The 17,672-nt window shown below is 39.3% G+C and overlaps 1 protein-coding gene across 1 annotated transcript in view; it reads right to left on the reverse strand.

Annotated features, from left to right (window-relative positions):
- Positions 1 to 211: 211 nt before the first annotated feature.
- The window catches only part of SUGT1 (SGT1 homolog, MIS12 kinetochore complex assembly cochaperone), a 34,578-nt gene continuing 17,117 nt past the window's right edge, over positions 212 to 17,672 (reverse strand). Inside the window, exons 8-13 of the mRNA XM_042459594.1 lie at positions 17,157 to 17,182; positions 16,318 to 16,414; positions 15,437 to 15,544; positions 4,126 to 4,216; positions 1,967 to 2,154; positions 212 to 723 (exon numbers count right to left, since the gene is read on the reverse strand). Of these exons, the coding sequence (XP_042315528.1) occupies positions 622 to 723; positions 1,967 to 2,154; positions 4,126 to 4,216; positions 15,437 to 15,544; positions 16,318 to 16,414; positions 17,157 to 17,182 (612 nt within the window). The 3' untranslated portion in view covers positions 212 to 621. The remainder of the gene's footprint in view (positions 724 to 1,966; positions 2,155 to 4,125; positions 4,217 to 15,436; positions 15,545 to 16,317; positions 16,415 to 17,156; positions 17,183 to 17,672) is intronic.

Genomic DNA, 17,672 nt, shown 5'->3' on the forward strand with positions numbered 1-17,672 from the left:
TTCTTCTATGTTTACTTATTACGCAAAAACATGTATATCTTTTAGCATGTTTACACACCACGTCTCACGTTTTTATTATAAATTAAAGGGATAGCAAGTTTATTTTTTACCACAAAGAAGACATATCCATAGACAGCGTAACTAGAAACATCAGAATAAAACATTTTGTCTGCTGCACATTTTTTGACAAAAAAAGAATGAGTCCAATTTCTTTGAGGAAAAGGTATATATTTACAGCTTTATTTGTATGCAGTTAAACAGCAAACAATTTTAAAGTCAACAAACAAATAAATTATTAAAAGGAACTGTGTACAAATAATAAGGCAATATTCCTATGAAGTTCAATTAAAGTCCGTGCTAACTCTCCAAAGACATAAGCAGTATTGCCAAGCCAGAAGAATATGTGTGTCATAACAACTTCAGATTATATCCAAAGAAACCCTTCAAGGACAGTTATAATAAGAGGCTTTAATTCCTGATTACACCTCTACCCTCTGCAAAGAAAAGGTCTTCCTAAAGCATGTAAAGATAAGAATATAGAATAGTCTCCAAAATGAACATTCAGTGCTTTAGTTTCAAGGATGCCGTGTCCACACACAATGGTAGAGACAAAAGAGTAAGTTAGTATTTTTTCCATTCCATGTCATCTGGAGGATTGACTTCTACTTTCCTTTTACCAACATCAGACCAGTTTGTGCTCAGAACGGTCCCACCAGACTCCATCTGCAAAAATAAATATGAATGTAATTCTTAGATTTATATACGGTATATACTTGAAACAACAAAACAAAACAAAAAAACTCCACAATAGATTGTGTTCTGCTGGCAAGAGAAGTCATACTGACGATGTGAGCAACTGTCAACTCTCTATGTAACAATACTATGTTCAAATATTGTCAGTCCTCATTATATGCGGACTTGCCATCTGCGAATTAAAACATCTGTGGACAGCAAACCTGCACAGTTCTCAATGGAAGTGCAGCCACACTGCTGTGCCACCATTAGGAACAGGTCTTCATACCTGCCTCCCAGCCGAGGACTCAAAAGGACAAAGAAGCCGCTCCTAGCTGGAACACAAAAAGTTAACTTGGGGCCTGCCAGGCTGTCTGCAGTAGTGAGTTTATTACTTCCGTTTAATGGGGAAAATAAACACTTTTTGTATATGATTTGATTTCTTCTTTATTGTCAAAAAGACATTGGACCAAGAACTATCCCTTATTAATAATTCAGAATTTGGACTAGAACATTAATGGACAAATTTCCTCAACAGTTGAGAGCAGTAAGAAGAGTGCTACAGGAAAATAGTTTGGCACTAGTTTACATCCTATGCCAATAAATACGAAGCTATGATAAATTCATCATTAACTTATGCCAATTTATGGAGAGACCTGCTGGGCAATTGCTGTCTCCCTTGAATATGAAAACTAGCTCAGATCAAATTCTATACATCAATTTGATTTTTAAATAAATCACAAAAAGTGAATTCTCTTTGTTAACCATTTTTTTAAAGTCAAAAACATTTCAGTTTGAACCTATAACATACCTAACTCTTGAAATCCTAACAACGTACCATTTGTGTTTAGTGACGTATTTATTGAGTTGTGCATGATAGAAGACACTCGAGTTCTAGGGTTTTTATCCAAAGGTACTTTTATGTGAGCATTCTGTACATTTGCTCCTTGTGCTAGACTGGCACTCTGCAGTGCCAGATAACATACTGTTCACTAGACCCTAGTTTCAGGGGCAGGTTTTCAGGGAACCTAAGAGGAATTCAGCAAGTAGGGAGAGGAACTGCCTGAAACCAGAGGCCTGCTTTTCTTTTCTACAAACATATACATACCTGGATATTAGGCTCAGTCCACATAATTTTACCACTACACCTGTCAATGTCTAAGTTAAGTTGGAGTCATAATAAATTAAACATAACAAATAGCCAATAGCAAATAAAATACGGAACATATCTTACAAAAGATTTGTTCATAGCACGTTTCACTTCATCTGTACCATCTGAGTAAATCTGCTGGAAAAGTTTGTTTAAAGCGGCATCACCCTCCAACTTTTCATTCTTTTCTTCTTCTTTGATTTCAACCACCAATTTGTCCCAGTTCCTTGTATAATGAGAGGATGTTGGATAGAGAAGCATGGATTCTGAAACTAAAATAAGCAAAGAGAGATGTGTGAAATCTGAAACTATAATAATCCTCAAAATCTAACCTATGGTTGCCTATGAAATATAAGAAACTTCATTGGTAATAGTTGAAGGAAAACGGTAGCATTAAACTTCATAGCATGAGATATATAATTTTTCCTCACTTCCTTGTACGTTCAAAACTGTAAAGGAGTAGGTAAAAGGTAAAGGTTTTCCTTTTGACAAGGTTGTCAAGTTGTGTCCCACTTTAGGGGATGATGCTCATTTCCGTTACTAAGCCTAAGAGCTAGCATTGACTGCACAGAATTCTGCTACCTTCCCACCAAATGTACCTATTTATCTGCTTGCACTTTTACATGCTTCTGAACAGCTAGGTTGGCAGAAGCTGGGACTAGTGACTCACTCCATCATGCAGCACTTGGGTCTCTAACTGCCAAACTGCTGATCTTGCAGTAAAGGAGTAGTGGGTGACAAATATGAATGCTTCCACTTTACAGAACTAAGTAGTTAGATCTGACTACTTCATGTCATCCATGCTTTAATATTTATAGCTAACTGTGGCCCGTTACAGACGGGCCTTAAAGTACGTGCTGAGCACCTACTAGGGTTAGGAAGCGGTGGCGCTTCCGCACCCCCCCAACCCTAGTACGTGCTCAGCATGTACAAAATGGCGGCGGCCATTCCACACGGCCGCCGCCATGACTACGTCACGACTGTGCCGCCTCCAAATGAGGCGGCGCGGTTGTTACGTAGTGGGGCCATGCGAGGGTGCTTAGTGCGCCCTTTCTGTGGCCCCGGAAGGAGCTCCGTTTCGGAGCTCCTTCCAGGTTTGCGTCGGTGGGCGCAGCCTTTAGATGGCTGCGCCCAGTGACGCAGAGGAGAAAGGGGCCAAGCGGCCCCTTTCTCCTCCTCCCCGCCGCTGCGGGTTGTCTTTGGGGCTTGAAGCCCCAAGGACACCCCTTTCCAGGCCGCGGGGAAGCGGCCTTTTGCCCTTTCTTAGCAGCGGGGGATCGGGGCCTCAGTGGTTGCCGCTCTGGCCACTGAAGTCCCAATCCGGCGGGGAAAGGGGCGGGTGCAGGCCGCTGCTTTTCAGCGGTCTGTAACGCACCTGTGTTGTGAATAAAAAGTACTAGGTGACTGGTTCTACCATATGAAACACCTATAATATCCAAGAAAGTATTTAAAATTATCTGGACAGGAGTATTTACATGGGAACAGAAGTACTAAACAAATATGCTTTTTACATTTACAGCAATCAGGAATAAGACAGAACCATAAAAGTGATGAAGTTCTAACAGTCTCAAGCCTGTAGGAGTTTTTAGAAATGATATTAAGAAATTTGACCATGACTTGTATACATGTGGGCTTTGTTTTTAAATTTGCTAGCACTGTACTAACAGTCTATGTGATGTGTTGTCTTCTTGGAAAAGCTGCAAGCACTGGATTCACATGGCAGCTAAGAAAAATAAACCCTGATGGCACTTTGAGCTGTTAATATGTTAGAATCTTATTTAGGGATGTAAATCTTTGTTCATTTCATTTCCTAATATCAAATTTTCACTCTGCTGCAGAAGAAGAGGATATTTCTATTGTGCTTCCAGATTCCTTAGGAAGGCACATATATGTAAGCTTGCATGCACATGAGAGTCCAGACAATTGAGAATACAAAACCAAAGAACAACAAAAGCAGAGAGGAAACCTACCATATATTTGTGAAATACAATTAAGTCATCATATTACAAGCTTGTATTTTTCTCAACTCTAAAGGAGCCCAGTCCAATTCAAGCCATTATGTCTCTTTCCTACTATATTATTATAAGGGATAACTAAGTGCAAAAGCCAGTCTTTGGCAGTACAAAATTTTATCATATCTTTTCATTTGTAGCACAGTTATAATAGCCAATTCTTTGTCTATTCTTGCACATCCTACTATTGAACAATTTTGGTTACACAAACTACAGCTCAGCACCACAGACCTGGTGTAAATTGTTTTGCTTTAGGAGTAATTTCATGTCCTTCCAGATTTTCCCATCGTACAGCTTCTGGTTTCTTCATCTTTATTTCAATCTATAGAACACAACAACAAAAAAAGCATTTTAATGCATTTCAGCAGTACCAGTTAGTTTTAGGAATAAAATGCAAATACCCTTACATATATTGTGACTAAGCCAGTACTCACAATAAATGTGAAGGGTACATTGTTCTCATTCTCATTTATGTGAAAGCATTTTCATATGACCTAGCTCTTTGAATTCTGAAATCAAGCCTGAACTGGAAAGCATCTTCTGCTGAACCATCTCTTCTCTTAATACTCTGATTTGGCACCACAAGCCACTAGCCTAACTCACAACACAACCTATGCTTACAATGCTATTACTGAGTATCAGAAAATAGGAAGAGACCTCTGAGATACATCAGCAACATTAACAGAAATGATGATGATGATAACAATAATATTAATATTAATAAAAAGTAGGCAATTTAAATTCATACTTTTTCACTGAAAAAGTAAAAATAAATTACTAAGCAACAGCACCTTGGCACACATTAACACTCATATTAACTAATTACAGTATGCCATTAATGATGATAAAGAAATAGCAAAAAAGGGAGCAAGGAACTGCACAGCCAGAACAACTGCAAGTACTTATACAATTTTGTGGCCTACAACCGCTATTGTTTATTATGTGTTTATTCCTAATTAGAATTCAAACTGATGTTTTTCAAAAGTGGAACTGTGCCTTTTAAAAATTTTGTAGAGCAAAGAACAAAATAAATGTTCGTTTTCTGGTGTAAGCCACAATCATCAAGGCGATGTATGGGGAAAGTGGTTTTGCATTTCTACAAATAGAACGTAATATATCACATATATCTCACATTGTCACTGGTAGCAATACCTCTAGCTCACCTCCTTCTAAACAATTTAAGTCTTTATGTAAAAGATCAGCTGAATGAAAGTGTGTGGTGTTTTATCATTAAGAAGCTAGAAAATAAAATGGCAGTAACATGAAAGAAATGTCACAAATGATATAATAATTAATTCTGGCATTAAAAGCTAAAGTAGCTAAAACTCATTTTACAGCACTTCAAAGAAATTCTGAGAAACCTACAATTAACACCAAGACAAATGCTAGATCAGGAAGGTGGCCAAGGATACTAAGATAAAATTTAGTTCAGCCAAACATATGGGGTGCAAACATATACTTATTGATGCCTCAGACATAATTGCATAGAGGGAAGTCATAGAACAGGCTCAAAACAAAGTGATACCACAAAGATATAAGAAAGCAGAACAAAGAAAAACCACCAGTCACCAAAATCATCACATAACACCATCTAAGCACACACTGGCCCAACAAGAGTAAATCCAAAGTCCTACTGAATGTCCTGCACAATTAAACATCTGGATTGTACATATTCAGACCTTGCCTTGTGTAATATAAGATAACACTACAATTGTCAGAATCCACCCTCAGTCAGTCATTCAGGGTGTATTCTGCCATGAGGTTTGTAGAGATAGATAGATAGACCAGAAGAAAAAGTAACCAAAGGGGGGGGGGCTGGGGGATTTTAAAGTGCTGTCTCTATCTGGAGTTCTCCAGATTCAGCAAAGACGTGATTCCATGTATTGCTACTCTCCTTACAATAAATTTTGTTCATACAATAGTTGTTGTTAAGGTCTGTTTAGAATACGCAAATCTCACAACAATTGCAGAGACTGTCAAGAAGGGGTACTCCGGTTAGAATTCACAGAACTGCCATATTAAGAAAAGTACAGAATTAGTTACAATTAGTTTTGCATCTTTTACACAATCGGTTAAAACTGTCTCTGACCAACAAAAAACGTGTATGTGGCTAATAAGAAACACAAATTAAGAAAAAAACTAGAAATGTAAGAACTACAGACAGCAAACCATCTCAGAATACAAAGATACAGCCATGCTAGTAGTACGTAGAGAGATTGTTTTATTAACTTCATTTATAAAGTGCTGTAAGTTTATACAGCGCTGTACATAAAATAAAATAAAATGGACCTGCCAGTGGTGTACATACCAGAAAAGATAATATAATACAAAATTGAAGCACAATGTCATTCAACAAAATATACAAACAGATTAAAATAAACATCAAATAACAATCAAGTAATGTCTGGGAACACTTCCCTGAACAGAATAGTTTTTATCACAGTTTTAAAGCTGGATAAAGAGGAGATAAACCATGTTTGAGAGGGAAGGAGGTTCCAGGAGTAAGAAGTGGCCAAAGAAAAAGGGCAGATCCGAACTGGAGAAGTAGAAAACCTCTGCTGGGACAACAGTCCTTGGTTGCCAGAATGGAGGCCATGAGTGGGAAAATATGGGGAAAGAAGATGTGAGGAGGGGCCAGCCCCTGCACTGCTTTAAAAGTCATTAACAGGAGTTTATAACTAATACGGAGGGGGAGAGGAAGCCAGTGGAGGGATGACAAAAGAGATATGATCATAATGGTGAGCCAACATTATGATACGTGCAGCTGAATGCTGGACAGAAATCAAAGGACAAAGATGAGAAAGAGGAAACCCCACCAGAAGAAAGTTGCAGTAATCCAAACACGATACTAAGGCATGGACTAGAATCTTGGCGGTGGAAGCCAAAAGAAACAATCGGATTTCAGCAATGTTATAAAGAAAAAATCTACATGTCTTAGCTATAGCTTGAATCTGGGGGATACATGACAGGGAGGAATCAAAAATAAAACCAAGACTGCGGGCTTGCTGGACAGGGCGAATAGAGATGTCATTGAGAAGAACTGAAAAAGAGTATTGAACAGTAGGCTTTGGAGGAAAAACAAGAAGCTCAGTCTTGGACATATTGAGCTTTAAGCACTGCTGCCGCATCCACTGATACACAGCATTGAGACAAGAAGATACTTGCTGTTTAAGACCCGAAGAAAGATCAGGGTTGGAAAGATTCAGCTGGGTGTCTTCAGCATACAGATGATAAGAAAAGCGAAAGAACTGATGAGCTTACCTAAAGACAGTGTGTAGAGAGAAAATAATAGGGACTTGAAACAGAGCCCTGTGGAAGAGAGAGCTCTTGTAGCACCTTTGAGACTAACTGAAAGAAAAAAAATTGGCAGCATGAGCTTTTGAAGACTTCAGTCTACTTCCTCAGATGCATTTGGTGGAGTTGAAGCCAGGTACAAACATATATATGCCACTGATATGTGAGGATGTCAATTCAAATTACATCCTTTGTGTATGAATCATAGAATCATAGAGTTGGAAGAGACCACAAAGGCCATTCAGTCCAACCCCCTGCAATACAGGAAATGAAGTTGCAGGTCCAATTTTAACAATGGTCATTACTGCACAAAAACATAGGAAACTGGTCTTCCTGCATGGAGATGAACTGGCAGATCCAGTTTTGCAATGGGACTAGCCTGTGGTTAGGGGAATAGATGAATGTAGGGCACCCCCATGAGGATGGGGTCAGAACAGTGTTGAAGTGTATGTATGATTCTATGGCTGTATCAAGTATACTTAACTAGTGTGTCATGAAACCATTGTCTTTGTTCAATCCATTGCTGAGGGACTATAGTTTGTGGACGAATTCCAGTTCTGCTGTTTCTCTTTCCAAACTACTTTTACAGTTCTTTTGTTCAGTGACCGCTGTTCTGAGGTCTGAGATGGAATACCCAAGAAGATTTAAATGTTCTGGTTTTGTGTATTCCCATTCCTAATACCTGACTTAGGTCAATTTATCCTCTGGCACAGAGATTGGCCTGTTTGCCCAACAGAGTGCTGAAGGGCATTGCTGACACAATTGAGGGATGAGCATGTATGAAAGCTCATGCTGCCAATTTCTTTCTTTCAGTTAGTCTCAAACGTGCTACAAGATCTCTCTACATCTCAGAATATCTCACTCTCACAACACACATGCACACAGAAGACTTCTAGGTAGCACATACTAGAACAACTATATGCATCTTGTAAAAGTAAAGCTTTTTTCCCTTCAAAACTGTTGGTTTCATTAGTCTGCATATATATGCATATACTGTAACTGAATAAAATATGGCTCAATGCTATTAAGAAATATACGTTAACTTTTTAGAATATAAACTCTGATATTCAGTTCTTTTAAAACAGTAAGAATCTTCCTTCTATGATAACAGCACACAATTATGTTTTTCTTCCGCTGTATTTTGCTTTAACTTTTAATTTCTGATTTTATACCCAGACAAGAAGAGACGCTAGCAAAATTCTCAGCTCACAATAGCACATATAAGAGTAAATATGTTTCCATGTTTCAGAGTACTGAACAGCCCTATCATCCTTCTCAAGATCAGAGCTAAAAGGGTGCTATGTATGAACTAATTTGTTCTGGCAGAACGTTATACTGAAGTGAACTTCATAGCTCTAGCCAAATCCAGGATAACCCAGGGATCCCTGTAGCTCCAAGAACAAAGACACTTCTGTAAATGCTCCTTCTGAAGAACTTCTTATAGCAAACTCCCCAAATACTTTGCCACAAATCAAAACTCCTACATCTAACTAGCATTTTCAAAATGTATTAACTACCTGAGTATTTTTAATTAGCCTATTTAAAATTGAATCTTAAAATACCAGTAATTCAAACTGAGTAAGAGTAGCTTTTTTAATCACTCTGGACAATTTATCACTTTAAAAGCAATAATGTATACTAGAAAGTTTAGCCTAGCTGTCTTCTTGCCATACTGATTTTCCAGTTTCTGCCTAATAGGATAATCTAGGAATAATCTATGAAGTATATGCATGGTCTCGCTTTGAAAGCAAAATTAAAACCAATGTGTTTCCCACATTATCCTCCCTCAACCCAGGGAATCAACTGATAAAGTGAAAAATTTAGGCACTTGTATACACTAGCATTTATACTACGTATACTGTATGATAACATAAAAGCTGAAGCTGATAGCTGTGATGGCAAGGAGTGTGTGCTATCTGGGTTGTCGCTTGACATAATGGATCCAGAAGTACTCCCAATCTGTGAACACAATCTTTCAGAGTGTAACCCCTGCCCCATTCCTTTGGATGAGCTCCCCTGTGGCTTTATGTAGATGTGAAACAGCATTGGGGATAGAATGTCACCTTGTGGAATCCCACAGAACAACAATTTTTTTGAGCAGGAGCATCTCCCAGTGCCTTCATCTGGAGTCAACCTGATCTATAGTACAGCAACTACTGAAATACAATACTCCCAATTCCCAAGCCCTCCAGACATCCCAAAAGGTCTAATAGAATCAGCCCTCCCCTACCAATGCTCAGTGGAAGATCACCCACTAAGCAACCATAGATTTTTCCACTTTGTATCCTGCTCAGAAGCTAAACATTCCCAGTTTCTTAAACCATTCCTCACAGGATATGGCTTCCTGTGACACCTCCATTTCCAGCAGATAAGGTCCCATCATCCTCTAGAGTGGGTAGCTCCTCACATTTGCTCCTAAGTAGGCAGGAAGAAACACAAAAACCATGCCTAGCCCCCTGTGGGAGGGACTACCCCCCCTTAGGAAGCCAGTCATTAATTATCCAAAACAAATATCACCACTGACCAAAGCCAACAGTAAACCTATATTATATTTTATTTTAACCTAGGTAGATACCAAAGAGAGAAAAGGGCCAAGGACAAGGCCCTAACCACTGGTCAATGATCAAACTAGAGAAGAGCATCACTGGGGGAAGAGAATGTCAGAGGTTTATGATCCTCTTTTGTCTAAGCTTAGAGAGGAGCCCTGAGAATCTGGCCTCAAAGATGAGCGGACAGTAGCAAGGCAAACAGGTCTATGTGAGGATGTTCCATCACATCCAATGTTGTCTGGCCCGATTTATGTCTGTTGTGGGCAACCAGCCCGCTGTTGAATATAGACCTTAGAGGCGATGATCAGTCTTGAGGCATAGAAGCTATCTCTGGCTGCTGGGATGAGAAATGTAGCCCTTCAATCAGGGCCTTAAATATTGATTGTAAACCTCAATATCGACAACCCACATTGAGATGTCTGTCTTGATGAAGACCATTTGTTGTTAGCAAAGTTAATGAAGGAAAGTAAAGCCCTCCTGACAGGTCACAGATTTAGTCAGACAACGCTGAAAGGCTGTTTTTCTGACATTATCTGTAATGAGCCAGGTTGAAGTCACCATGGTCACCCCAACTTGTCAATCTAGAGACAGATGAGAACCGAGCCCTTAGAGTATGACACAGGTGGACATGGAGGCCCAACTGTCAAGGGATTTGGGGTCCTAAGATGGACCGTGGCTCTGTAATGGTAATTTAGTGTGATGATCTCTCGGAGAGGTAGGGGATAACCTGTAGAGGCCTAATGCGGAAGCTGGGCCAGGAAAGACAGGGTAATGGTCTAACCTCAAACCCTGGAGAATAGTAAGAGGTGAGAAAGGAGACTGGCCCCCACTGTCTGAGGATCAGAAGGGCTAACACAGAGATGGACAACATCCAAACCTGCGGCAGGGACACCATCACCCACCCCTGTGACTGAAGGCACTCACCCTCACTGGGAGGTCGGGGGGGGGGGGGTGCATGAGATGTCTGAATGGAATGTGAAACTCTGGCGCCTCCATGGCTGAAGCATTTCTAGTCAGTTATGGCAGCCCTGGTGTGCCGACGGTGAGACACCCAGAGGTAGACCAGACAAAGGACTGTTGTGTAACCCCTCTCTTAGAAGCCATTGGTGACACTCTGGTAGGCAAGTGAATAAGGACCTGCTAGGGACATAATGAAGCTTTGAACGGATGACCAGTTGTCAAGGGAGAAACCTCATAGTGGAATATCGGGAGAAGGGAAAGGTGATAATATGTATTGGAAAGGCCAAGGTGGAGAGGGATCTCCCGGTAAAAGTGACTCTAGGATGGTTGGAACATCATATCGGTAACCTCATTCTTTTTTAACCATATAATACTATTTATATCAATATGGCAGCAAACAGCTCTAAGCCTTGGGCATTAAGAAGTAGCCCTCAGGTGGCCATAAAATCAGGCCCAGATGGGAAAGAGCCGTTCCCACACTAGGGAACTGGAAAGGAAAACGCTGGTGGTGAAGGAGGCCAGGGAAAAGGTCTGTAGTTATAAAACTTCAAGGCAAAGACATCAGCTGACTCAAAAACACATCCTACTAGGAATGTAGGCAGGAAAAAGACTGGCTTCCTAAAGTGGGGGTACAGACATGGGTTTTTGTATACCTCCCCAGGGTACAGACATGTTTTTTTTTTGTGTGTTTTTCCTGCTTACGCAGAGCAAATGGGAGGAGTTACCCAACTCTAGAGAATGATGGGACCTTGTCTGCTGGGAAATTTTGAATTGGGATCTGCTTTAGTACAGTGTGCCCAGGTAATAGGCGGGCGCATTATACGCTGCTTTCAGCATACGCTGAAAGCAGCACTACTTTTTCCAGCGCTGTGCGCCGGAAGAAACAATAGCGCTCGTGCCCATGGCGTGCATACATGCCACCACCACACGCCACTGTGAGCACAAGCTCCAGAACAGATCCCCTGCATAAAACAAGGGCGCACTGTATGTTTAACATCTAACAAACAAAACCTTAAACAAGTAAACACTATGTAAACAAGAAGTCAAATTGTTTCACGCTCTTTGAAGCTAACATTTAACTTCAATATTTAGAGATGAGGGTGGGGGAATGAAGAATGAAAATGTAATTAAAATGTTAACCTTCCACTGGTAAGAAAAATTACTTTATCAGCCTGGTTTCAGGGTCATATGCATCTGACAACGAATACTACATCAAGTTTTTCCCCCACAATTATCTCTATTTTGAGAATCCCCCCCCCCATTACAACAATATAGCTGTAAACAAAGACATCTGGATAACAATGCCCAATTTAAAGTACATGGACCTACAAGAATGGTATGCGGCAATTGGCTGGAGTTGTGATGATCTGGGAGAAAATGATGCCACAAGCCTGAAAATATGGGGGAAAGCTTTTAAATGATCTTACTATTGACAGCTGCCTTACTCTGTCACATAAACTACAGGTCTCACATCTTTTGAAAATAATGCTGTTATTTTCACATCAATAATTTTATAGTGAGAATTCTATGGCTATTTCTGGTTTTTGTTTTTCAGTGAGTCAACTGAATAGATTATTCTTAGCTAATTATGTTAAAATATGAAATATTCTAGAAATATTCTGCTGATTACTTGACCAGATTTATATCCTGTAAAAATGACTGAAGAATGTTATGGAATTATGCATTTTTAGGGACGTAAATTTTTCCATAATAAAAATCGTAAGAACATGGCTTCTCCTCCTACCATCTCGAGAATGTTATAAATTATCTTGGGCAAGGATAAGTGTGAAGAGGGACTCCAGTGAGGTGGCTAAAATGAATGCAAAGATTCTCACAATACAGTGGGCTCTTCCTTTATGCGGGGGATCCATTCTGGACCCCCCACCATGTAAGGGGAATTCCGCCCATGCTTCAGCCCCATTTCACCACCAGCCCTTTCCTTTCCAGTTCCCTAGTGTGAATGCTGACCCATATTTCAAAGTTGCATAATATTTTAGTCCCCCATTTATTCTGTTGTAAAAGTACTGTAATCTGAACATTTCAAAAACTGAGACAATATACTAAAAATATTGGCTTTCAGTATGTATTTAAAGTAGTTCTTTTTAACCTTCATTCCTTTTAAAGTTTATGTTCAACACTCATAAATAAAGAATATGTAGTCCTAATAGAAAAGAATCTTGAAATAAGCCACAGAATATTATGATTCTGCACTGTTAATCATTCATTGTGAAATACTATGCCACCCCAACAAATGTATTACTTCACACAGCACTCATCACTATTTAACACCACAGTTAATATTTTAGCGCCCTCTAGTGAAAATAAGACAATTTCAACACAACTGCTGATTATATTCCAGAAGAAAGACTGATAATTTTATTTGGGACTACAGGTTCAAAGGGCTGTGAGATTTCCAGTATTACAGAACCAATTTAATGAAAAAATTAAAGGGTTAAAAATTAAAATTAAAAGGTTCAGCAATTCTCAATCAGTTAGACCAGCATTCAAGATTCAACTGGCTTTGTATGTTTTCCCTCTGGCCAGTGGAAAGAAACTAACAAGAAAACATGTATCAGAATTCCACATAACACACAGCTTGGACCTAACACTCCCAGATTAATAATGGCCTGCTTCAGATAATTACACATGGTAGTATCCCGTGTAATGGTTTAAGTGTTGCACTATGACTCCAGAGACCAGGGTTCGATTCCTAGCTTGGCCATGAAACCCACTGGCTGACCTTTGCCAAGTCACATGCTCTCAGTCTCAAGATAAGGCAACAGCATACCTCTACTGAATGAATTTTGCCAAAAAACCATAATAGGATTGTCATAAATCAAAAATGACTTGAAAGTACACAACAACAGTAAAGACATACTTTGTTGCAGGTCCAAGTTACCAAATTTATTCTTCCAATACTCTAACTCTGATACCCATAAGCCAACGATCTTATCAAGAGGTGTAAGATCTACACAATGAAAACAGCTTTCCTTATCCATATTTTCAAAGCAGCCAGCCAATGGTCCAAAACCATCTGTTCAGAGACTGCACATAAATCAGACATTAGGAATGAGAATACACAAAAACTGATAACAGAACACTTCAGTCTCCCTAGGCATTCCATCTCAGACCTCACAGCAGTGGTCCTTGAAGAAAGAACAGCAAAGGAAGATTGGAAAGAGAAATAGCAGAATTGGAATGTATCACAGACTACAGTCTATCGATGGATTGAACAGAGATACTGGTTTCCTGGCACACTATACACATTTCAACACTATCTAACCCCCATCCCAATGAAGGGGCCCTTGACCAGTTCATCGCATCCCTTCTCTGTTTCCCACGCTACATTCTAATACTTATTCATATGGTTATCTACTCTCCTTGACTTTAAGCAACAGCCTTCTTCCTGCCTTCATGCCCCAGCCACCATCATTAAAACTGAACTTGTCATCTGAACTCCATACTCACAAAGTTTTGAACTTGAATTTACATTCTCACACACAAACGGCTTATACAGTGGACCCTTGTTTTATGTGGGGGATCTGGTCTGGAACCCCCCCCCCACGCACGGGAAATAAAGCGGAATCTCAAGTCCCATTAGTCTTAATGGCAGTCGCTGCTATGCAACACACTGCATGTACGCTGTTAAGAGGGCCGAGGCTCACAATTTGCATGACCTTGAGTCCGCGTATGGCAAGCCCACATATGTCGCAGCCACACTGTATAGGTTTGTCTGTAGATTCTCCACTCCACACATGCTTGTGAGGAAGTAGGCTCAAGTCTATGAAAACTCATGCTACCAACTTCTTTCTTTCATTTAGTCTCAAAGGTGCTCAAAAATCCCTCTGCAGTCTGAACAAAGACAGGACTCACAAGGCAGGACTCAGGAACTCATTGTGTTAGAGGCTAACCCACCTTGCTATACTGATTAGTAATAACCTATTTACAGTGCACCCGCGTCATATGCTGAAAGCCGCACACTGGAATAGGCAATGGCGCACACGCACTGTGCTGCACCAGTGGCACAAGTCAAACTGTTTTCAACGAGGATCCAGCATATACAGTATTTTCATTACGTAGGGGGGATGGGGGTCCGGAACAAATCTCCCACGCAAGAGAAGGGGGCACTGTATTTGTATTAAGCCACCAACAGGCCAGGTATATTCTGCAATCATCATATTCAAGCACAGAAATTGACAAGTAGTGCATAACATATCAGAAAACATAACAGCTTTGTTGAAGTAGGCTATTATGAACTGCTGTAGCAGAACCCCCCCCCCAACACACACACATATTTATTTAGAAAAAATGTGCTACTGTGTTTAATGAGGTTACATTTCTACCTGAATCAGAGCTATTTCACATTCTTCTAACAAATGTGTTTTACAAGGCATCTTGGGTGAAAAAGAAATTACATGCTGTTTAAAGCCCCTTAATAATTATGGCTATCATGAGGAAGGTGCAACTAGAAGTAAACATGAGAGGGGACATTCAGGAGTTTTGTCTTCCATGAAATGCCATCTGGTCTTTTATTTCTAACTGGATGTCTTCCATTGACCAGTTCACCTGCAGATGATAGAAGGAGTAAGGGAAAGAAAGTATGTACATACAAAAGAGTCCCAAATATACCTTGAATATTTTACATTACTTTTTTTTGGGTCAGCAGGAATTGCTTTTGAAAAAGGAATATAAATATTAAACAGTGACATATCTAGTAAAAAATATTCTTTATAAATTACCTTAGTTGAGAGAATTCTGAATGAACTCTGTTCTGGAACTATGGGATGAAGAAGATGAAGTTTTAAGCTGTAGTCTTCCTCTGTAGAAAGCTTCACCAATGCAATTAGCTGTTAAAGAAACAACATATATCAAAAGCAGTCACAAGAAAGAGGTAGGTTTCCTAGTGCTGATTTTATCTCCCTTGGGAAAATGATGGCAAAGACTTCAGCAGAGACCTTTAATTTATTTCAAACATAAGACAGGAATTTGAAATGACAATTTGAACTGCATTATTCAACAGTTAATTCAAAGTGTGCTAGAAAATAAACAGAAGATTCATGTTCTTCACTACCAACTAGGAGCTCAGAAAGCTGTTATGTCAGTTTGATAAACATTCTTTAGGTAAAGAATTGGTAACTTTCTAGTTATGCAAGAGCCATAAATAATTAAATGGACAAAAAGACACACAGCCTTTACTCTTACTTTATGCTTCACATGTTTTCATATCCAGTAAGAATATGAAGTAGCAATTGGCTGAATGACTGATCAGACTGTCCCCAAAATAGTACACTATAAAGAAAATATATTTACAATTTCAAATAAAAAATGGAATGGTGATAATTAGAGCTAGACTTTATCCAAATGATTTAGTGAATATTATGGCAGACAGATACGGACAAAATATATATCTAACAATATCTCTAATAATGTTCACTAAAATCCTATCTCTTCCTATCTATCCTTCCTACTTGACATCCCAGCTAAGTATCTGTTGTCTTACTGTTGGGCTATAATCCTAAACATACTATTTCTTGGAAACTATACTGAAAGAGATGAAATGCCATTCCAAGAAAGTACACTTACAATCAGTAATTGCCAATATTTAGTATGTATACCTTACCTCTCTTTCCAAGAATTTTATGTTGACTTCATCCTTCTTCACATTCTTGATCATAATAGTCACAATTACATGAGATTCTGTTTGGTACCAGTCATACCTTTAAAATATACAGTATAGATATATTTAGCTTTTGTAGATGCTCCAATGTCAAATCCTATAATTTTTTTCCTCTACAGAGAGCCTCTCACATTTTAACCACAAAACTAGAATACTTAAGGAAGTCCATATAGCTTAACTGCCCTTGTTTTTTCAAACATTCAGATGTAGATAAACATCTTTTGTACATTCAATTTAAGATCAGTCCTTATTATTTTACAGATAAGCAGTGTGTGAACTCAGCTGGTTCAGACATAATGCTAAACCAGAGTTTAACATTACAAGCATGAACTGCTGTGGACCTTCAGTTGCAAAAGTCAACATTTTGCTGTCTGTTCCCTCACGGAAAATGGAAAGTGAATGCCCCAGAATCCTCTACAATATACAGGATTCCATCTGGGATAATTAGGTGTTCCTCAGCAGAAACATCAATACAGGAAAACTTGAAAATAACTGTCAGGCTAAACCCTTGACCCTAATTTTAGCTCATACTGGAGTGCAGTCTATACAATCTTTAATAATTTTTCTCTGGTAAAAGAACATTAGCGCTAATTCTGTACAACCCACAACTGCAGATTGCCCTCTTCTTTGACTGTTCAAGAGTATTAGCACTTACTGAACAGAATACATAGGCAAGAGCACAGTAAGAAACAAAGGTCTGTTACTGCAAAACATTCCACACATTTTTATATAAGCATTAAGTTTAATTGCAGAGAAATGTTGTGAAAAGGAAGAAATCTTACTTGATCTTAGATGGCTGTGACTGATGCTATCAAATCCAAATGCCATTCATTATAATGAAAAGATATTGGAGAGTTAGAAGCATTTAACATAGATATTAAGCCAAACATCACATTTTTAGATTATGGAGGGAGGGAGGGAGGGAGGGAAAGAGAGATAACACTTTTGAGTACAGTACTTTCCTTTGATTTCTCTAGCATAGCACTTTTCAGAGTTCCTTGGAACCTTAGGGTTCAAAGAGGTTACTGAGGTTCTGCAAAGGACAGTGATTGGGGGGGGGGGAAACTTTTTTTTAGATGTAGGCATTATTTTTATGAAGCAGTTCCCTGAGATCCAAAAATTATTGAGGGTTCCTCCAGTGTAAAAAGGTTGAGAAAAGTCACTCTAATGCATGAAAGGGGGGGGGGGGGTTCAATAAAAGAGCAACACTAAAATACAGCGGGCTCTTGGTATCCACTGGGTTTGGTTCCAAGATTCTCTGTGGAATACCAGAATCCGTGGATGCTGAAGTCCCAGTA

This window comes from Sceloporus undulatus, chromosome 3 (assembly GCF_019175285.1).
Source record: "Sceloporus undulatus isolate JIND9_A2432 ecotype Alabama chromosome 3, SceUnd_v1.1, whole genome shotgun sequence".
Classification (NCBI taxonomy): Eukaryota; Metazoa; Chordata; class Lepidosauria; order Squamata; family Phrynosomatidae; genus Sceloporus; species Sceloporus undulatus.